The sequence below is a fragment of the Prionailurus viverrinus genome, chromosome D4 (assembly GCF_022837055.1).
Source record: "Prionailurus viverrinus isolate Anna chromosome D4, UM_Priviv_1.0, whole genome shotgun sequence".
Lineage (NCBI taxonomy): Eukaryota > Metazoa > Chordata > Mammalia > Carnivora > Felidae > Prionailurus > Prionailurus viverrinus.
In genome coordinates, this window is record NC_062573.1 from 82,775,660 (window position 1) to 82,798,773 (window position 23,114).

General features: G+C 42.4%; 1 protein-coding gene across 1 annotated transcript in view; it reads right to left on the reverse strand.

Annotated features, from left to right (window-relative positions):
- LOC125150393 (contactin-associated protein-like 3) overlaps positions 1-23,114 on the reverse strand; it is a 192,833-nt gene that overhangs the window by 13,302 nt on the left and 156,417 nt on the right. Inside the window, exons 15-21 of the mRNA XM_047830275.1 lie at positions 21,278-21,405; positions 13,417-13,587; positions 11,974-12,192; positions 9,400-9,639; positions 8,401-8,631; positions 6,479-6,612; positions 5,587-5,674 (exon numbers count right to left, since the gene is read on the reverse strand). Of these exons, the coding sequence (XP_047686231.1) occupies positions 5,587-5,674; positions 6,479-6,612; positions 8,401-8,631; positions 9,400-9,639; positions 11,974-12,192; positions 13,417-13,587; positions 21,278-21,405 (1,211 nt within the window). The remainder of the gene's footprint in view (positions 1-5,586; positions 5,675-6,478; positions 6,613-8,400; positions 8,632-9,399; positions 9,640-11,973; positions 12,193-13,416; positions 13,588-21,277; positions 21,406-23,114) is intronic.

Sequence of the window (23,114 nt, forward strand, 5' to 3'; positions counted from 1 at the left end):
AAAGTTCCATAGTTTCCAGCATATGTGTCTTATACCTCTTTTGTTAAAGTTATCCCAAGGTATTTTATTCTTTTTGATGCTATTTTAAATGGAATTTACATTTCATTCTTCCTTTCATTTTCGTATTGTTCATTGCTAGGATATAGAAATAAAGTAAATTTCTGTATATTGATCTTATATCCTTGCCCGAACTGTGTACTAGCTCCAATAGCTTTTCTCCTGGATTCCTTACAAGACCACATTCTCTACAAATAGAGATAGTTTTACTTCTTTCTTTTTATTCTGGATACTTTTTACTTTTTTTTTTTTTCCTTGCGAAATAGCCCTCACTCCAACGAGTTCTATAGTCTTGAACAAAACCAGTGAGAGTGGACATTCCCATTTTGGTCCTGATCTTAGGGAAAGACTTGCATTATCTTACCATTGAGTATGATGTCATGTCAGCTGGGGGTGTTTGTGGATGCCTTTTTTCATGTGAGGAAGGTTCCTTCTATTCCTAGTTCGTTCAATGTTCTTTATTGTGAAAGCAGGGTGGAGTTTTTGGGTTTTTTTTTCCAAATGCTTCTTCTGTGTCTACTGAGGTAACCATGTGGTTTTCGTCCTTTATTTTACTAACATGGCATATTACATCGATTAATTTTTATCTGCTGAACCAACCTTAAAATCCTAGCATAAATCTTACTTGATCATGGCATATAATACTTTTTTATGTTACCGAATTAGATTCCCTAATATTTTGTTGAGGATCTTCGCACTTATATGCATACTCCTGAAATTTTATAAACGTTTTGTGTCTTTCTTTCTAAATGAGATAAATTCTTTGGCAAAGCATAGAAAAGGCATACATGTCACATAAGTCACATAGAAGTCACATAATATCTAAACAGTAGTCTGTCCATGACGGTGTCGGTAGGTAATTTCCACAAATTATGTATTACTCAATTCTCATATATGGAGCTCCATTTCAATTTATAAACCTTCAATGGATTTCCTTTCCCCACACTGGAAATTGACCCATTAAGGCTTATCTGCATGACTGTATTGATTTGAACTACATTCAACCTATTGTATTCTCTCCCAGGAGGAAATAGAAAGGCACGTCTTTATTCTGCATACTTCAAAACGGATTTTTGTTCTGATATTTGGGGAATTTTGTCATTGTTTCTTTTTATGCACTCACACAAAATCAACAGAATACCGTTTATATAAACATCTCTAGAGAAATAAAACTTAGCAAAACAATGCTAGGGCACCTTACTGGTTTGTTGTATTTTAAAGCTCTCCTACTTTGGGACTATAGGCCACATCCAAGTCAAGACCAGACAGAAAATCAGAAATCTAATGATGTGCATTTAAAGTAGGATTATACTAAAATGATTTTATAGTAACTGGGAAAACTTAACCTGATTGGTCACCATTAAGAAGACCACTAATTAAGAAGAACAAGGACAGCCTGTTAATTTAGAAGGTGATCCTGAACTATTCTGTCCAAAGCACATTAGGGTAAATAATAATAACGCTAAAGTAGATTAGTTATGAACACTATTCCGTTGTTTATATTCCCTATTATATTGCAAGTGCATTAAGGGCAGGTGCATATATCTGTAGGTCTTGTTGGTAGACATCCAAAATATCCTGTGAGGGACAAGTGCGCATTAGGGACCACAGAAGTTTTTTTAATGAATGGATAACTCATTGAGTCAAAACAGCTAACAAAATGTAAGTTCTGGATAGCTTGCCATAGTTTGCGACAACTTTCTTTGGCAAATTAATGGCTCTGTATTAACCAATCTGTTGGGTCTATGAAGGGAAGCTCCGCTTATATTCTCCAAATCTGGACACAAAGCAGTGTCTCCTTAGTTACTCACTGCTCTGAAAGTGCCAGCAGAATCAGGGCAGAAGCCATCCTGAAAGTTGTCCAGAACATGAAAAGTTTTATTCAGCTTTGATCAAGATGCATAGCTCTATGTACAGATGAAATGAATATTTATAATTTTATTAGACTCAATTGCTTCAGGCAATAAACTTCATTGCTGAGTTTCAAGTTTAATTTTTATAGCCTGAGAGAGATGCTCCTGAATATACCATTCTCGAATAAAAACATTAACGTCTTCGATTCTGCACTATTGTCCTCTGTATATTAGCTTGTGGGAAAATAAAACTTTATATGATAAAATTTATTATTCTCCTTTTTTATTAAAATGATTGCTTTTCATATAATGCAGCCTAGTTATTAAATCAATATTTCCATCGTCGATCAAAAGCCAAATTGTCTTTGAAAACATTCCTTTGTCAACTTCACACTTTCTACCTTGCATCACAGACATGTCTTTTTTTTTTTTTTTATTTTTTTTTCAACGTTTTTATTTATTTTTGGGACAGAGAGAGACAGAGCATGAACGGGGGAGGGGCAGAGAGAGAGGGAGACACAGAATCGGAAACAGGCTCCAGGCTCTGAGCCATCAGCCCAGAGCCCGACGCGGGGCTCGAACTCACGGACCACGAGATCGTGACCTGGCTGAAGTCGGACGCTTAACCGACTGCGCCACCCAGGCGCCCCGCATCACAGACATTTCTGAACGTGCCTCACCTCTCCTCTCAGAGGCTCGAGTCACTGAGGGCAGGAAGTTGCGTGTGGGGTGTTCATTTCGTTCGTTGACCCTATCTGTCCTGGTGGCTGGGAAAAGTCCACGGACACCTGCTGTGGCCAGGAAGGAGCGATCAGACGGCTGGGGACAGGCAAAGCCGTCACTCCAGTCGCAGACTGCACCACTGTATGATAATCTAGCTCTGAGGTTTGCACGCCCCTGAGACAATCAATTACTCACGCTGTTCAAACCGAGGAGAGTAACTATCCTTACTATCCAAGAAGAGTAAATAACTATCCTTGAGTGGAGCTCAGTATCAGATAAAAAAGGAGCAAATTCTTTACCGCTTGGATGTTAAAAACAATTATAATATTATTCAACTGACAGCCAAGGAAGGGGTTCCATCCCACTGTTCTCTGAAACTCAACATGGGCTTTGAATTTGTAGGAATCTCATAGCCTCCTCTATCTAAATGTATACTGTGATTGTCATGGGTGAAAGCCGGGGAAGGAGCTCATTTCTTTCAATTGTTTTTCCAGTTCTTGTGGTTTTCTAGACTATGCCACTTTTTAAAATAGAACAAAAAACCCTACTGGGCACTGTATGTAAGCGATGAATCACCAAATCCTACACCTGAAACTAATATTACACTGTATGCTGACCAATTGGTATCTAAATAAAAATTTGAGGGGTGCCTGGGGGGCTGAGTCGGTTAAACATCCAACTTCCGCTCAGGTCATGATCTCACGGTTTGTGGGTTCGAGCCCCGCGTCGGGCTCTGTGCTGACAGCTCAGAGCCTGGAGCCTGCTGCGGATTCTGTGCCTCCCCTCTCTCTGCTCCTCCCCCGCTCATGCTCTGTCTTCTCCTTCTCCCTCTCAAAAATAAAAACAACATTAAAAATTTTTTTAAATAAAAACTTGAGGGGCGCCTGGGTGGCTCAGTCAGTTTAAGCGTCCGACTTCGGCTCAGGTCACGATCTCACAGTCTGCGAGTTCGAGCCCCGCGTTGGGCTCTGTGCTGACAGCTCAGAGCCTGGAGCCTACTTCAGATTCTGTCTCCCTTTCTCTCTGCCCCTTCCCTGCTCACAGTCTCTCTCTCTCTCTCTCTCTCTCTCTCTCTCTCTCTCTCTCTCAAAAATAAATAAACATTAAAAATTAAAAAAAAAACTTGAAAAAAATAGAATGAAAAAAACATCTACTAATGTCACAAAAACATGGGTGTCCAGAAATGCCTAGAACACATCCAAAGTCACACATTAGAGACTGAGAGAGTCCCCTCCCCAGTGGGCTGCAATAGCCATAAACCTCTCCCAATGCTCAAGGGGAAGCAACTGTTCTCATTTTTATTTCTGGGTTAACTGCTCGATGGTTATTTTGCTTGTGCCGCGGGGACCGGAGCCGTGAGCCACACGAAATCACCTGCAGCACCAGCTGCCTTTCTGCCAACACTTTGGGAGGCCCTTTCTTTATCCACCTTGAAGGCATGATTATAAATCAGGACCACCATTTCAGCCTGAGGTCTGCTATTCTTTATCCGACGTTCCCAGCAAAGACCTCGCGGACCCTCCTTCCCTGGTGTAATCTGCACCTGTAACTGCACATGACCGGCCTGGAGCTTCCGGTGATGCTGCAGCATCTAAATTACATGGTTTTTTGGTTTTTTACCATTTTCTTTTTTTTTTAAATTTTTTTTTTCAACATTTATTTATTTTTGGGACAGAGAGAGACAGAGCATGAACGGGGGAGGGGCAGAGAGAGAGGGAGACACAGAATCGGAAACAGGCTCCAGGCTCCGAGCCATCAGCCCAGAGCCCGACGCGGGGCTCGAACTCACGGACCGCGAGATCGTGACCTGGCTGAAGTCGGACGCTTAACCGACTGCGCCACCCAGGCGCCCCGGTTTTTTACCATTTTCAAGAGCACCCTGGGATTCCTCGCCTTCCCTCTGAAAAACTAGAACTCATAATTTTACTACCCATCGTCTGTTTGGAAAATATGATCGTTTTCCCAGTTACTGTGCTTCTCAACATATTTTGAACATCCATTCCCGTGCCTTCTCTAAATCTCCAGTTTGCGATGTTACACACGCGTGCAGCGGCCGAAACGATCAAAGGATCCGGGTATAAATGGCTGGAAACCTAGCAAAGATTCCACCGATCACCTAGGGCTCAACGGAGCCAGGCGAGTATCACGTATCAGAACAGGAATAATAAATATTCCACAAGACGATTTCTGCCAAGTAACTTTAAATGTAGATGATATGGACAGTTCATGCGTAAGTGATCGAAAAGAAAAGATATACCTTCCAAAACCTACTTTTCTTTCGGTTTAATTCTTGGCGACAAAGGGAAAAATAAAGGCATAAATCATTTGATGCCTAAATAGGATAGTATTTTTACTCTGGCGCTCTCATGAACTCACAGCCATCAAGAGCGGGCGCGGGATCTTTAGGCTGCGACGTCCCGAGAAGCAGCAGGGAGCATTAAATACATCTCAAAGCAGGGCCCAGGATATACAGCCCGACACGTACTCACTTGCTACAAGAAAACTAAGCCTTTTCTCTTCTTCTCGTAAATGTAAAGCTATACTTATCATTCAGTGGTTTCTGCATTTGACTCCTGATTAATCGAGAATTTGTGGCCTTGATATCTGCTTTGACTTTGTCTTTCCTCACTTGCTAGAAAAATGCCGAGTTTTGTTCTGCCTGATTGCCAAGGGAGAGGGTTAAGTGTAAGGACTTCTCAGGGATCACCCTGGTGCCTGGAAGACAGCCCTCACTCATGACTGCAGGGGCACTTGGACAAGAGAACAGTTTCCACCTTGATTATCCCTCGCTGGGAAGCCGTGATTATCCCTCGGGAAGCCCCTGGGAAGCTGGGATTATCCGTCACTGGGAAGACCACAAGGAGCCTTACTCAGCGCCGCGACCCCTTCCTGTGTTCGCGACCTAACGCTTCTGACCCATGGGCTGTGGGGGGACGCATTTTCTGCCACTTACCTAAAACTGTGCCCAACATAAGGGATTTGACAGCGTTGAATTCCGTCCCCGATGACAGGATAACTTGTCTCCTTGCATTCTGGTTAACCTATGAAACGTTCCACGAGAAGCAAACATCAAAATGGCAAGCAATTTTGATGGTAAGAGAGAGGGAATCACAGGGACACCAAGAAAAACGGTAAAAATCAGCCATATGTTCGAATTATCACAGAGGCTAAAAGGAGAAAGCTGTTGCATAACAATTTTTATAATAACTCGGATTTCACACCACCCCATTCCTTATTCTTTTCCCTGTTTTTCTTCGTGGTTTAAGGGTCTATAATTGGTATAATCCACAAAGAGACGCAATGAGCTATTGCAAACCTTAAAGCTTTTACTTATTTCGAATAGAAATTAGTAACAAGCCGGAAAAGGTATTATTCGTACAGATTCAATACATAAAGGCTATTCAAAGCCCAGTGCCAATGAATCATTTAAATACCGATGTTTTTAAAAATGTATTCCCACTTTAAGCAAAACCTCGCTTTTCCCCTTGTGTTTACATTTCTATGGCACTTGCTTTTTTTGTAGTCAGATGGGAACAAGTTCCCATCGGAATATCTCCAGCAGTCGCTGTAAACCAGACAACATTCCCCTACCGACAAGGACGGCTTAGCATTCATTCGAAATGGTCAAATATTAACAATAACTCCGTCAGCCTCTTGCTGAACAAACACAAAAATTGCTAAACCAAACACTCTAACTACATTTTCTGTCCCCAACACTTCCGGAAAGACCATGTTGAATGTGTATCTCTTTTATTAGGATTTATTGTCAAAGGTTTGCTTGAAGTCACACATCCTGAGCGTCACAAGTTTGGGGACTGTTGCCGTTGCTGAATCCACCCCCTTACCTCTACAGAGACCATGGCCGCTTCCCTGTGAATCTTCACTTGGTGAAACTGCCCATCGGCAAGGTTTTTAAAACCAAAGTTAAAAACGTCAGGTGCCTGGTTTCTGTCCAGCTTATACCTGATCTGCAAACTTCCTAAAGAAGAGAAAAATGACATTTTTAACTAAACTAGAATCTTAAAAAACCTGTCGACGCAGGTTCTAGAGCATATTTTATTTTTATTTATTTAATACAATTTGAATCCAGTGGGCATTCGCTTAGCACACCAAGGATTTTTCCTGGAAGACTGATTGTACGTGTGCTATTCCAGGGCTGAATTCAGAATCCAATTACACTATTTTATTTAAAAAAATTTTTTTTTCATGTTTATTTCTTTTTGAGAGAGAGACAGAGAGAGCACAAGCTGGGGAGGGGCAGAGAGAAAGAGAGGGGACAGAATCTGAAGCAGGCTCCAGGCTCTGAGCTGTCAGCACAGAGCCCAACGTGGGGCCCAAACTCAGACTGCGAGCTGAAGTCAGACTGAGCCACTTAGGCACCCGGAGAACCCAATTAAACGCTATTTTATTTTATTTTATTTTATTTTATTTTATTTTATTTTATTATTTTTTAAGTTTTTATTTAAATTCTAGTTAGTTAACACGCAGTGTAACATTAGTAAACGCTATTTTAAAAGTCAAGACCAGGGGCGCCTGGGTGGTGCAGTCGGTTAAGCGTCCGACTTCAGCCAGGTCACGATCTCGCGGTCCGTGAGTTCGAGCCCCGCGTCGGGCTCTGGGCTGACGGCTCGGAGCCTGGAGCCTGTTTCCGATTCTGTGTCTCCCTCTCTCTGTGCCCCTCCCCCGTTCATGCTCTGTCTCTCCCTGTCCCAAAAATAAATAAACGTCGAAAAAAAATATATTTAAAAAAAAATTAAAAAAAAAGTCAAGACCAAATAAATGGTCTTTTTCCAAGTTCTGCCATTTTCCTTAACGAAAGGAATAAGTCTAAGTTAAGCATATGAAAACTCCAAGCTAGGCTCTAAGTCAATTATTCATGTGGTATTCATACTATTAAATGGTAAAACCTCAAGCAATATTGCATTAACATTCAGTTTCTATAAGCATAACTTCTTTTAAGGTGACTTACTTTAATGCATTTTAATGTATTGCTGACATTTGCATAAGGATTTTTTTTTTTGCACAACCAGAATTTTCTCCCTAATGTTTCTGCCATAATCAAGAAACAGAGAAAAGAGAAATGATTTGCTACAGTATCTAAATCTCAAGTTATCCACAAATGCACCACTGACTCCTGTCTGTCATAGATGCTCCAGAAGGTCAAGTTTCTGCCCTGCTTCTCTGTGAGGCAAGGTTCCAACTTGGTTTTGCTCTCCAACTGGAAAAGTCTTGGAAAACCCTGGTGGCCATGGGTGGGGTAGCTCTCCTCCCACTTCTTTGTATGTAGAGATGACCTGAAAGGCTCAACCACTGATGGGTAAAGAACAATCCTACTCAGCCCATGCTGATCAAGATTAGATTTTATATGGTTTAATATACTTCTTCGCTTAGAAGGAGGAGGAAACGTTCTCCATGTGCAGAATGAGATATCTTGTTTCAAAGTGAATTGCAAAACTAATTTAGATTATTCATGTCTGGTAGGAAAGACCCCGAGAAGAGCAAGGCACACATCTGCACGGGGAATACATTAAATGACCAAACTTCCACGGGAGAATGGCATCCTGAATGGAACCATTGAAATGTTAACTCTAGTGATAAACATTGAGGTTATCATGAAAAATAAACTACCCCTAAGAGAATGAGAATCTATAAGCCTTGCAATTGTGTTTCTTTTTTGTGGTTTAACGCTGGAAAAGCCCCCACCCCCCACCCCATGTGGTCCTGATATCCTAAGTCAGTCTTCTTGTTTGTAGAGTCTGACACTCACCATTGGGGGCGAGGATAACTGATAGGTACTCTTCGTAGAAAGAGCTCACGTAGAGAAGTAAGCTGGGGGCCCCTGTGGTCCGGAAGCTCAGTGTGGCCATTTCTCCGGTCAGCGTCAGATCCTCATGAAATAAAGCCGCCAAGGAGCTGGCGTTCTTACCAAAGGTGTGATTATGATGTTCTTGAAAGTTGTAGATAACGGACGAACCGCTTCCAAAATATGCAGAAATCTCTGGAATGACACTCGTTTTCGTTATGTTACCAATAACATAAGAAGAACAAGAACAAGGCTCTTCTTAATGGATAGTTACACAATATCTCTAACTCTTAAATTTTTTTTTTAATGTTTATTTATTTTTGAGACAGAGAGAGACAGAGCATGAGCGGGGGAGGGGCAGAGAGAGAGGGAGACACAGAATCTGAGGTAGGCTCCAGGCTCTGAGCCATCAGCACAGAGCCCGACGCGGGGCTCGAACTTGTCAACCACAAGATCATGACCTGAGCCGAAGTCGGATGCTCAACCGACTGAGCCACCCAGGCGCCCCGACAATATCTCTAACTCTTAAACATCTCAAGAGAGAAAATAATAATGGCATGCTTTGCTCATTGTTTTAAACATCTAAGCATATTTAAGATTAAAGAAAATAATCAAGTATGGACAGAAAGATAACATCCCCACCCACATTCCCATAACGTAGAACTCAGTATTTTCTTATTGCCTGCAAAATTCCCCTCAAGATTTCCATAGCTTTGGCTACCGTGGTTCTCCGTGTTGATGATTCCGGATCTAACAGAAGTAGTCACAAGCTTCTCAAGAATAGAATCATGCCTCTTTCCAAGTTAAACACAGAAATTTGGGACCGAAACGAGTCTATTTAAGCTAATCACAGAGAACTGCCTTATCCCTTGTTTACAGGGTCAGATGGCAGAAACACAAAGGGAATGGGAAAATGATGCGCCGTCCTCTCCGGTCCCGGTCCCGCACGTGGGTCACACTCACCATTTTCGCAGAATGGCCCGTCATAGGCAGAGAAGGTGCAGTCACAAGCGATACCCCTGTGTCTCTCTCTGCATCTCCCTCCGTTGCGACACAGGTGTCCGTAGCTGCTGCAGTGTCCCGGGCACCCTGGCTCCACGCCCGGCGTCATTGTCGCTCTTTCTTCCAGGTCCAGGGCCAGCCCGTTCAGCCGCAGCGAACGAATGCACCCCAGGAAGCCTCTCTGTCTGGTGGCCGTCCCGCCTGCAAGGGAAACACTGCAAATGCAAACATGTTCTTGCGTGTCTTTGCGGGATTTCGTCTTCACGTCCCACGGAGGCCATACAGATAATGTCAAAAAAGTGACCCGTCCAAAGTTTTATGAACAAATACAATTTTGAAAACAGAGGCTGTGATCAAATATTCAGAATCATCAAACGACACTGATTAAAGCCATTGACAAAAATATTTTTGAAGTCGGCCTTGGTAAATATTTATTCTAAAAAATACTTCTTTGGGGTTCCAGGGTCGCTCAGTCAGCTGAGTGGCTGACTTCGGCTCAGATCATGATCTCAGGGTTTGTGAGTTCGAGCCCCCATCGGGCTCTGTGCTGACAGCTCTGAGCCTGGAGCCTGCTTCAGATTCTGTGTCTCCCTCTCTCTCTGCCCTTCCCCAACTTGTGCTCCGTCGCTCTGTCTCGCAAAAAGAAATAAACTTTAAAAAAATTTTAAAAATACTTCTTCAAGTTTGATTTAGAAAGAGTTGTACATTTTTACATTGCTTCCTTCATAAAAAACAGAAGACCACTTATCCTTTTTAATGTTTAAGCATAGAAATAAACTTTAAAAAAATTTTAAAAATACTTCTTCAAGTTTGATTTAGAAAGAGTTGTACATTTTTACATTGCTTCCTTCATAAAAAACAGAAGACCACTTATCCTTTTTAATGTTTAAGCATATAAACTATGAGGTGCACAATAAAGTTACATAGTTGAAAATCTTTGCAATATGATATATATTACAAATGTGTATATTAAAATATACAATTATGCATGTATGTATATATATGTATACGTAAAATATACAAGAGTTTTGTTGTACATATTGAACATATATAATATACATTAAAATTTGTATATGCGTTATATATACATTTTTGTTATATATTTGTTATACATATGTATATGATAAATTATATATGTAATACCAACCCTTCTTAGAAGTGCCATCAATGACAAATCCATGAAATCCAGCTCTCAGGTCAGGGGGAGTAACATTAACTGAACACTGTAGCTCTCTGTATTTCTATCATGTCTCATGGGAGCCTACACAACTGGGTGCCCAGGAGTCATCTAGAATGCATGCTAAGAACCGAGGTGGGGTTCATTCTCAGGGACTCTGATTCGGTGGGCCTGGGGTACATATGCCAGATCAGAATGTTCCGCTAGCTTCTCAAGCTCTAGAAACATCTCAGTGGAAATGTTACTTCTAGGTAGACGTTCATGCAAACTCTGTTCCTAGAAATTCCATGAGTCAATCTTCAGCATTACAAATCAGAAAATAAAATTATTTCATTTGATCCAGCGTCATGACTTGATGTGAAGCCTACCCGGTAAGAACTGTGCTGGAAGCAGACGTTTATGGGGCCATGGGTTGTATGCGCACACACGCACACACACACACATGCACACACGCACACACACACACATGCACACACGCACACACACACACTCACGAACTCCCCACACAGCACCAGCCTCCAGATGCTGTAGGTATCCCCTGGCAAAGCACACAGAGTGCTAATTTGTGATTTAGATCAGTGGTTAATTAGTCCACATCCTTATTTACTTGAAAATACATGAAAAATGACCAAGTAAGAGCTACTTCAGTAATCTGCTCGTTTTCGAAATTAGAACAGAGTTGTCTGAAAAGCCACGTAGCAAAACTTAACTTTCCCCGTGGGCAAGAGAAAAAATTATAAAAAATGAGCAAACAAATGAAAGGGGAAGATTCCCACTCCCCAGAGCCGTTGATCTTTAAAGGATGGGCACCCAGGATAAGGAGCCAGAGTCCGGTTTTGAACCCGGCGTCTGCAAGGACTGAGCTGCAGGAGGGCGGTGCTGAGGAGCCGCGGCTGGCGTGGTCCTGGGGAGCACGGCCACGCGAGTCTCCTCCGGTCTGCGTGTGAGGGGGCACTTGGCGAACCCCGCCACGATCGCAAGGCAGGTTCTCCAACTTCCCTGAGACGGGCAGCGGGAGACTCGGATGAAAATCGCTAACAGATTCCTAAGTCCTATTGACAAGAAGTAACAAAAACAAATGCGAATCATCATCGGTGCGATTGCGCGCAAGCCTGGGAGAGAGTCCACCGCGGACAGGGTGTCTCTGCTCTCGGAGTTTCGAGACTGGGAAATCTAGGGAGGCCGTAATCAATGACAACAGTCTATGGGAACGATAGTAACGATCTGGGGAAAGGGATGCTATCACATGGGCGCTCGGCCCAAGGCGCGGACAGAAGTCTGCTGGCTGCCGTCACCGCCTGTCCAGTTAGGACTTTCTCTGGGTCCACAGCGCTCAGCTAGAAACCGGCCGCACTCACCCACGAAGAGCTGGCTGTTGAGCTGCAACCGCGCGTGCCCGTCGGCAGGTGCAGCTTGGGTCTCGCTGGGGAGCTGGTCCACCTGAAGCGACGCTTCCTTCACATTCCTCTCGGCCCTCACGTGGTGCCACTGGTTGTCATTAAAGGGGGTGGGCGACCGCACCGTGACCTCGCAACGTCCGTTCCCCACATCAAAGGAAAAGGTCACTTCCGAGGGAGCTGCAAATACAGATAGGGAGCGTCACTCAGTTGGGTCACGGGGGAGGAAGTTCAGTCTATCAAGACAGGAGGCAAGTGCCATGACATGCCCCTTATGAAAGCACAAAACAGTGACACTGGTGCACACAGATGTCACGCTGAGCTGGCTCGGAGGGCAAGATAAATCTGTATCCCGGAGGAAGAGAAACAAAGCGATTTTAACACATTCCTGCTCAGAGCAGACTGTCCATCTTGCTAAAAACCCTAAAGAGTCGAGATAGTCACCTAGAGGAAGAAAACTAACGTATTAGCTGGCTTCAGATGTATAAGTGGGTTTATTTAAAGGTGGTTTAAATCTTCATATACTTTAAAACACGACATAACATTAAAAAAATTTTTAATGCTCATTTATTTTTAAAAAAAAAAAATTTTTTTTTCAACGTTTATTTATTTTTGGGACAGAGAGAGACAGAACATGAACGAGGGAGGGGCAGAGAGAGAGGGAGACACAGAATCGGAAACAGGCTCCAGGCTCTGAGCCATCAGCCCAGAGCCTGACGCGGGGCTTGAACCCATGGACCGCGAGATCATGACCTGGCTGAAGTCGGACGCTTAACCGACTGCGCCACCCAGGCGCCCCAATGCTCATTTATTTTTGAGAGAGAGAGAGAGAGAGAGAGAGAGAGAGAGAGAGAGAGCACGTAAGCAGGGGAGGGGCAGAGAGAGGGAGACACAGAATCCGAAGCAGGAGCCAGGCTCCAAGCTGTCAGCACAGAGCCAGACGCGGGGGCCCTACTCGGGACTCAACGCAGGGCTTGAACTCACCAACCGTGAGATCGTGACCTGAGCTGAAGTCAGATGCTCAACCCACTGAGCCACTCAGGCGCCCCACTACAAGAAACTTTGAAGTAAGGAATTGAGCTTCGAGGTACATGCATAAGTGATGTAACCAGTCAATTAAATGAAGTGATTCTGCAACGTAGTGAGTTATTTGACCAGTTTGGTTTTAAATATCCTGATCGCACACACAGTTAGGGCAGCTAAGTGCTGCTCCACAGACCGGTATGTGTTTTCTGAATCGCTATTTTCCTCTCTATTAAAAATAGCGAAGTAAAATAGTAGACCCTTAGCATTTACGAAAGAAATACAAGTGACAGCACATTGCAATGTGGCAGGAGTTAGGTTCTCAAAGGGGTCACTGTTAACTCCTGAGCGCCCGGTGGCTTCGTCCGGGGGGTGACTCACCATGTAGCTCTAGCCTGATGAAGTCTGTGATCCCTAGGTTCTCTACAAACACCCCAGAAGGAGCTGTTGTCTTAAAAAAGAAAGACACATCAGCACTGAACTCTCCGCGGAACGTAGGGAAATGAAGGTATGAAGTCTCCGTGTTGAAGGAAGCGGAGTTCCAAAACGAATCTGTTTCCAAAAAGAAAAGACAGCGACAATAGCAATGAACCAGAACAAACAAGAACTACATTTTGGATTTCTAGCATTTTTTGCTGTTAAATGCCATCAGGGGAGATAATCACTGGAAACGGCCTGTGTTTTTTAAAGAAAACAATATTATTTTAAAATTATCATAGAAGGGCACCTGCGTGGCTCAGCCGATTAAGCGTCCGACTCTGGAGTTTGGCTCAGGTCATGATCTTAGGGTTCCTGCGTTTGAGCCCCGCGTCAGGCTCTGCTCGGTCAGTGCAGAGCCCGCTTGGGATTCTCGCTCTCCCTTCCTCTGCCCCTCCCCTGCTCGCACTCTCTCTCTCAAAATAAATAAATAAGCCTAAAAAAAAAATGAAATTATCATAGAGTAAAATTGACTTTTAGAGAAAAATTGATGTTACATGAGTTTTAATACATGCGTGGAGGGGGGCCTGGGTGGCTCAGTCAGTTAAGTGTCCGACTTCAGCTCAGGTCATGATCTCGCAGTTCACGACTTCGAGCCTTGGGTCGGGCTCTGTGTTGACAGCTCAGAGGCTGGAGCCTGCCTCTAGTTCTATGTTTCCCTCTCTCTCTCTGCCCTCTGTTTGCATTCTGTCTCTCTCTCTCCTCTCTCAAAAATAATTTAAAGCATTAAAAAGATTTTTTTTTAAATACACACACGGATTTGTACAACCATCACCAAAATCAGGATAAAGAATAGTTCCATCCCCCCAAAACTCCCTCTTGCTATTTCCTTATAGTCATACCCTCCCCCCACCCCCAAGCCCTGCCTACCATGATCTCTTGTTTTGCCTTTTCCTTTTGACATTGGCTTTTTTTTTTCACTCAGCATAAAGCCTCTGAGATTCACTCGGGTTGCCACGTGTTGTTACTATTCTGTAGTATTCCACCAGGTGGATGGGGCCGCCATTTCTTTGTCCACATTTAGCAGACAGATTCGGTCATTTACAAACAGAGCTTCTATAAACACTCGTGCCAATCAAGCACGTGTTTGTGAACAGTCTTCTTTCTTGCTTTCCAACCTGTATGCTTCTCCCTTCCTTCCGTACATTATTGCACTGGCTACGACTTCTAGTATGATTGAAATTGTGGAACAGAAGTGGTGCCATTGGATATCCTTATCTTGTTCCCAGTCTTGCGGGGGGGGGAAGGCGGGGATCAGTTTTTCACCAATAATTATGCTAGGTGTTCTGGATAGAGATACTCGTTACTAGGACGAAGAAGTTCCCTTTTATTCGTAGTTTGCGAAGAATTTCATTGTGGATGCCATCGTGATACAAATTACCACATTGATTCATGATATAATCATAATACGAGTTATTGTATTTCTATCAATTGATGCAGAAAAAGCATCTGGTGTGATTTTTCTTCTTTCCACTGTTAAAATGGTAGATTACATTGACTGATTTCCAAACACAGCTGATCCCTGAACAACCAGGGGGTTAGAGGCACTGACCTTTGCACAGTTGAAAATCCATGTGTGACTTCTGACTCCCCCAGAACTTAACTACTAATGGCTCACTGTTGACTGGAAGCCTTATTGGTAACGTCAACACATACTTTGTGTGTTATATGTATTAAATGCCGTATTCTTATAATAAAGTAAGCCAGGGAAAGCGTAATATTATTAAGGAAACCATAATGAAGAGAAAATACATTTACAAGACTGTACTGATTTATTGGGGGAAAAAATGTGCATATAAGTGCACCTGCACAGTCCAAACCCGTGTTGTCCCAGGATCAGCTGCACTGAATAAGTCTTGCATCCTGGGGTAAATCTGTCAGTGTCGACGTATCATTCTTTCATGTATTCCTGGATTATTTACTAATGTTTTGTTGAGGATTTTTGCAAATATGTCTGTGATGATGCTATCTGTAGTTATCTTTTTTTTTTTTTTTTTGCATTTTCTTTGTCTAGTTTGGATATCGGGGCCATGTTGGCCTCACGTAATTTTGGGAAGAATTTCCTCTTCTATTTTCTAAAAGAGATTGTGTAAATACGGTGTTATTTCTTTGGGAGAATTCACCAGCAAAACCATCTCAGACTGGATTCAATTCCATGACTACTTTTAGGTCTGTTCCAGTTGTCTGTTTCATCTTGAGTGAGTTTTAGTCGTTAGTGGTTTTCAAGGAACCGATCTGTTTTATCTATGTTGGAAAATGTATGTGTGTAGAGTTGTTTGGAGATTGCCATAATTATGCTACTGATGTCCGTGGGGTCTGTAGGGATACTCCAGCTTTCACTCCTCACATTGGTAATTTTTCTCTTTTCTCTTTGAACAGTTCTGCTAGAGATTTATCCATTTTATTGATCTTTCAAAAATATTTTTTCCTCTTATAGATCTCTATTGGTCTGCTTTTAATGGAATGGCTTTCTCTTCATATCTTTATTATTTCCTTTCTTCTGCTTACTTTGAATTACTTTTTCTTCTTTTTCTAGTTTCTTATGGTAAAAGCTTAAAATTATAGAGTTGAAATTTTTTTTCAAAACACAAGCATTTAATGCTATAAATACCCCTATAAGCACTGCCATAAATGTACCCCACCATTTTGATAGGTTATATTTTCCTTATTGTACAGGTCCATATGTTTCATAATATTCACTTGAGACCTCCTTGACTCGTTTATTAGTTAACAGCTCGGGGTTAAATTTCTGAATGTTTGTGGAGACACTCACTGTCTTTGTTACTTACTTCTAGTTTAATCCATTGATGCCAAAGAATGTAGTTTGTATGATTTATTTGGTAGTTGCTAACGTTTTCCTGTGACAAAGAATATGCTATATCCATGTGCATGTGAAAAGAATGTGTATTGTACCGTTGGGAGGGAGTTCCATAAATGTCCATCAGATTCTGTTGGTTTGTGGTGACATTCAAGCTTCTGTACCCTTGCTCATTTTCCCTCTCTTAGTTGCATAGGTTAATGAGAGAGGCATATTGGATTCTCTAATTATGATTATGAATTTGTCCACTTCCCCTTTCCATCCTGGCAGTTGTTGCTTTCTGTAGTTTGAAGCTCAGTTATTAGCACACCCATTCACAATTCTCATGTCTTCTTAATCACTTTTTGTGTCTATTAATTTTCTATGCTTTCAAGCAAAGATTTTAATATAGAAAGTCCAGCTTTCTTCTAATTAGTAATTAGGCAGTGTGTCTTTTCCTGTCCTTATTTTTAAACTTCTGATGTCATTATATTTGAAGTGAGTTTCTTGTACCCAATACCTAGTTGAGTTGTAACAATCGGTCTTTCAACTGGTTTACTTAGACCAATCTCATTAAATACAAATGTCGGCATGTGGGATTTAGTTCTACCGTTTTATTTCTTCCTGTTTGTTACACCTTTTTTTTTTTTTTTTCATCTACTTCGCCTTTTCTGTCTCCTTTTGGGTTATTTAAACATTTTTTAGTATTCTGTTTTTATTTCTCCCTAACTGTTCCTTGATTGGTTATTTTAGAAATTACAGTATATGTACTTACACATACTTACAGTATAAGTATTTACATGTACTTAGTGTCTGCTCAGAATCTCCATTTCAACCACCTTGGCTGATTCGTAAAAATGTCACCAACAATTCTGTCACTTTCCCTGCTCCCCTTTATGTTGTTGTTGCTAAACGTATTACATCTGTGCACATTCAAAACTCTATGAAATAATGTTGTATTGTCTGCTTTTAACCCTCAGATGTTTTTACGTAACTCAATAGTAGAACAGTCTGTTATACTTACCCAGATATTTATCATATCTGGGTAAATATTTTTTAAAACATTTTTTTTAAGTTTTTTTTAATGCTTATTTATTTATTTATTTTGAGAAAGACAGACAGAGAGTGAGCTGGAGAGAGGCAGAGAAAAAGGGAGACACAGAACCTGAAGCCGGCTCCGGGCTCTGAGCGGTCAGCACAGAGCCCAGCGCAGGGCTCGAACTCAAGGACTCCAAGATCGTGACTTGAACTAAAGTCGGACACTGAACTGACTGAGCCACCCAGGAGGCCCAGATATTTACCAATTTTAATGCTGTTTTTCTACCCCTGATGTCCCAGATTGCCTTCTGACATCATCTCCCTTCTGTCTGAATCTTCCTTTAGAAAGTCTTTCAAAGCATCTTCTGGTAACGAATGCTTTTCGCTTCCCTTCATCTGAGAATTTTATTTTATCTTCATTCCTGAAGGAGATTTTTGCTGAATACAGAATTCCGGACTGACAACCTTTTACTTTTAGCACTTGAGAAATGTTCTACCACTTACTCTGGCTTTCATATTTCTAATGAGAAAGTCACTGCCATTTGAGTTGGTGTTCACTTATAGATGACACATTACTCTCTCTGGCTGATTTCAAAAAATTTCTCACTGCCTTTATTCGCAGCAGTACGATTACGATGTGTCTGGATGTGAATTTCTTTGAGTTTATCCTGTTTGAAGTTCATTCAACTTCTCAAGTCTGTCTTTTGCCAAACTTGGAAAATTTTCAGCCATTATTTTTTTTAAGATATTTTTTCCGGTACCACACTCTTTTGCCTGCTTCTGAGTATTCAATTACATGAATGTTAGATCTTTTCTTGGTAACTCATGGTTCCCTGAGGCCCTGTTCGTTTCTAGATTTGTTTTTTTTTTCCTTTCTTTTGTTCAGATTGAATCATTTCTATTCATCTTTAAGGTCACTGACCGTTTCATCTCAGATCTGCTATTTGGCCCTTCTAGGGCATCTTTTATTTCAGTTTCTGTATTTTTCAGTTCAAAAGTTTTCATTTAGCTCTTTATAGAGCCTATTTCTCTGATGAAGTGCACTTTTTCCATTTGTTAAGAAAGTGTTTAGGATTACTTATTAGGGCTCTTACGTAATAGCGGTTTCAAACTCTATCAGATAATTCTAACCTCTGTATCGTATTTGCATTAGTATCTGTTGATTGTATTTTCCTAAACCAGCTTAGATTTTCCTGGTTCTTTGTGCTAAGTAATTTTGGATTATTTCCTAGATATTTTAAATAGTACATTAACAAACTCCAGGCTTTGTTTAAAGTTTGTGGAGCATGTTGAATATAGACATATAGATTTCGATATCTATATACAGATATAGATACCTGTATATAGATACCGATATATATATACGCATCTATATCTATCTGTATATATCTTATTTTTTTATACTTTTTCATTTACTTTTTATTTAGTTATTTTGCAGGTAGTCGGCCTGGTTAGGATCTGGCCACACATTCCAACGGGCCTTCTGTGGGCTGTCTCTAATGGCAGTCCAGTTTGCAAAGGTTTTGCAGTACTTCAGATCTGCCTCCCTCATGCGCCACCCAGTGGCCAGTCTGGGTCTTGGGTGGTAGCCGCTCCGCTCAGTTCTCAACTTCTATGGTCTACGATTCGGGTCAGATCCACTCGGATCAGATCCAGTAGCTCTGAGATGAGCCCAGGACTTCGTAAACGACGTATGGCACGCCTTCCTGAACAGTTCCCTCTCTGGGCCCTTCCAGGTACTTTCTGGTCCCCTGGTCTCCCTTCTCAATCATGGGACCAGAAAAAGGGTCGTTTTGAGCCCGCTCTCTTGTGTGCTCTATGCACCTCTGCAACTCGACCACGTCCATCGTCAAGCGACGGGTGAGAAGAGAAATAAAACGAAATAACGGGAGTCCGCCTACGGTCTCTGAACCAAAGCTGCCCTATTCAGAGCAAAAGGTCCTTTCTGAAGTTCTGGCTCTTGCGAGCTCCCGGGGCAACTTCTGCTGTTATTTCCATGGCTCTGCCTGGGGACTGGGGCCTCAGAAAACACCAGGAGAAGAGGGAACTGGGATCCCTGCATTCCCTGAGAGTTGGGACTCCTCTGTTCTCTCCTCCGGTCGGGGCTAGAGGGCTTCTCTTGGAACCCTGTCTGTCTGTGACCCAAGTCCGCATCTGGGACCAAGGCCGAGCGATGCTGGCGGGAAACGTAAATGGTGCATCCTGGCTTCTCTTTCTTGCTGCTATTTGCTTCCCAGCGTCCCGAGACGGCTGCTTCAAGGCATCCTGTCCAGGTTTTAGAGGGGGACCCAGGGGGAGAGGGGAGCCGGGGCGTGCTAACTTCATCTTATCCAGAAACAGAACCGTGGTCTGCCTTTTAAGATCACAAGTGGAAAAAAATATCTTCTACCATCAGTCGAGGCACGTGACTACGTTCTTCACATTTTGACTTTCCACGTCTCAAAGCTGACGTTGTCCGAGATAGGAAACGCTTACTTTTTCTCAATAGCAAGGTTGAGAGGGGTCAGGATTTCTTCACAAGGCAACATCTCCTACGGGATGGGCTGTGTGGCTCCACGGGCTCAGAAGGCCACAGCCTCGGTGGACGTTGTGCTTCGGCCTCTCCTCTGACGTGCGTGCCACTGCAGAGTTCGGGGCAGAGGACCGACATGGCCTGGCCTGGGCGCCTGGCTGTCAGGTGGAGTATCAGCTCGGTGGGGAAAAGGCAGCAGCAGGCAGGCCGGCGAAGCCGCAGCAACAACCCAGGTGCTGGTGGTCATGAAGGTGGATTCGGATCCATTTTGAAGTTGGAAACAACACGACTTGTGGGTGAATTAGATGTGTGTTGGGAAAAGAAAGACGTTGTGGGTGACCGCCATGTTTTCAGTCTAAGCAAAGGGGGAATGGAGTTGCTGTGTACCGAGGTGGAGAAGGTTGTTGTGGAAACACTTTTTCCCCTCGTTTTCAACAAACTGATTTCGCAATGCCTAGGGAAATACAAGCCAAGGTACTGAACAGCCAGCTGGATGCCAGGGTTGGGAGTTCAGGGAGACTGGGCTTGAGGTGTAGACAGGGGACTCACTGACATCAGTGTGGTACGCGTTATGCCAATGTCCCCAATGGGCCTGTTGGGAACAGCTGGAGGGCAGAGAGAAGGGGGGCTGAAGCTCGGGGGACCCCAAGACACGATGCCACTGGTGAAGTGAAGGAAGATGGAGGGAACCCAGAATGTTGTGGTATGTTGGCAGTAAGGAGGCGAACCAGGAAAGGAGACCAAAGTGGCCGATAAAGGTCAACGCAGACAACACCGGAGAATAAAATTTGGATTTAGCAACATCGTGGTCTCATTGGTGAGCTGGAAAAAGCAGTTTCTAGGGAGTGACGGAGGAGAAGGTCTGAGGGGTTAGAAAGAGGTAAATTAAATGCAGAACCGATGTATTTTATTTCAATTAGTTTGAGAGAGGGAAGGATATGAAAGAAATCCAGATGTAGCTGGAGGGGTAAGTGGTCAGAACCACTGAGGTTTGCAGAATTGCCAACAGGTATGAATGAACAGGTCCACTGGATGGGTCCTGTCACCCCATTTCTCATCATCTTACCAATTTTAGGCATCTCAGCACTCAGCCAAGTGCCTTATACTTAGCTGTGTACGTTAGATGTTTGCTGACCAGGTGATAGAATATTTCAGCTGATTCCATGAGTATTCGCAGCAAGAGTCTGATTTCAATACTGCAGAAAGGTCACTACTCCAAAGGTAATATCATTTTCTCACTTTTCTTCCTCAGTTACGACGACGACAGCACACACTTCGTTTATTAAGTTAACACATTTCTAATGAAATACGGATTATCAGGGTAGGTAGTGTTTTCATGAACGTGGGCAGCTGCATTTCTCCTGAAACCCTGACACGCGTTTTCAGGGCTCAAGACAGTTCCTCTTCCCGCTACTTACTGTCCCCCCAGCAGAGCAGAGGCCCCAGCGCATACGCGGCTTCTGAATGTGGTCGGCCTGTGTCTCTCATCACAACCTGAATGACCGGCAGGTGCTCCTTATGGGAAAGGACTATTGTGTCGCTGGTCCTACAAAACAAATACGACCACCTTAACATTATTCTCAACGACACCCGGAAAAGTAACAGTCTTTCAATGCAGTTCAAGAAGGTATTTAGCTAAATGTGTGACTATGTAACAGTGGGGAAGTCAAACGGCCCATCTGACCGCTTACACGGTAACGTATTTTAATAAGGTTGTCTGAGGACCCGAGACCTTTGTTTGTCTACGTGACCCCAGAGAAGAAAAGTGGCCAGGTCCAAAATCATGAGCCTCATGCTGGCGTGAGATTACACTTTCACTGCAATTAAGCAGTTCACTGCTCTTTCCAATTTAGCCGCCGTGTAAGATTTAAATGCAGAACTTACACACGCAAGATCTGTCTGGCTTCATTAAAAAAAAAAAAAAAAAAAAAAAATCTGACTGACAAGATTTAGGTTTTCAATTCTTAGATTTTTTTTTAAACTGTATTTTCCAAAATTCCTACTGCAGTTACTAGGCATTTCCTTATTTATTAATGCCATAAATTTAAAAACAAATTAAAAAACAAACCAACCCCAAAACAAAATACCGATTCGAAACCAAATCGAAAGGATGATACAATGGGCACTTAAAATTAATAAATGAGATAATTCATGGGAAGTGCTTTGTCCATGGCTGTCACCATCCATCCATTCGACCAACACTTACTAAACAGCTTCTACTTGCCCGGCCCTGTGTTTTGGGGACGTGGACATAAAAACCATGAACAATGTCCCCAAGAAACCTGGCAGATATTATAACTATAACAAAAATATAACTGTAATATAACCAAATCATGTAAGTGAATATTTAAGACAGCATTTGTAGCTATGGTTCCAATACAACAAAAACTAGAATAAGGGCCAGAGGTCCTGGGTAATAAGCCAGCTGACCACCAACCACCTCTCTGGACAAAGAAAGATTTTTCTGCACATTGTAAGCTGTTCATATTTTTACTGTATATTTCAATATACAATTGTACTTTTGATTTAATAATTCGTCTCATGTGTCATTCTGATGCCCTGTATCTGTGCAGAACCTAGGAAGTTTTCATGCCAAACAATTACAAAGCCACCACTCACTCTTCTAGGTACAAATGGAAGCACTTGAAACTGACAATTCTGCAAGTCGAAACAATCAGCCATTTCGAACGGTTCAGCCCAATAGCTTTGCTGCAAAAAAGAATCTGCATAACTTAATAGCTAATTATTCCAGTTCTGATTAGGCATCAAAGTAATTCTTTTAAGGTAGAAAGTTGAAAATTATTAACATTTTTATTTTGCTTAAAAAATGTAACAACGTGACTGGCAGTGCCTATGGTAAGACATGAAAAATTTGAACTAGATATCCTGAAAGTTAAGAAACAATTTTTTTTTTCAATCAGAGTGTTTCCCCAAAACCAGACTAAATAAAGCCGCATGGCTTTATCTGGTTAAGGCCCTGCAATTTCTGTGGGTGAAAGCACATATCCCAAACACATAACTCCTGGCTTTGTTGGGAACAGGTGGTCACCAGCTAGAAGATTCCATGGATTATGGGGGGAGTCAATCTGAAAATATATCTTGTTATAAATGTGGGGATAATGCACCGAATTAATTCCTCGTGTTAAATATCAATCAGTGTTACAAATAGGCATTTTAATTCTTGTCATTGCTATTTTGGTAGAACATTCTAGAGTAAAAACATAAGTGTATTAGTTATTCATTGAGGATCCCTGA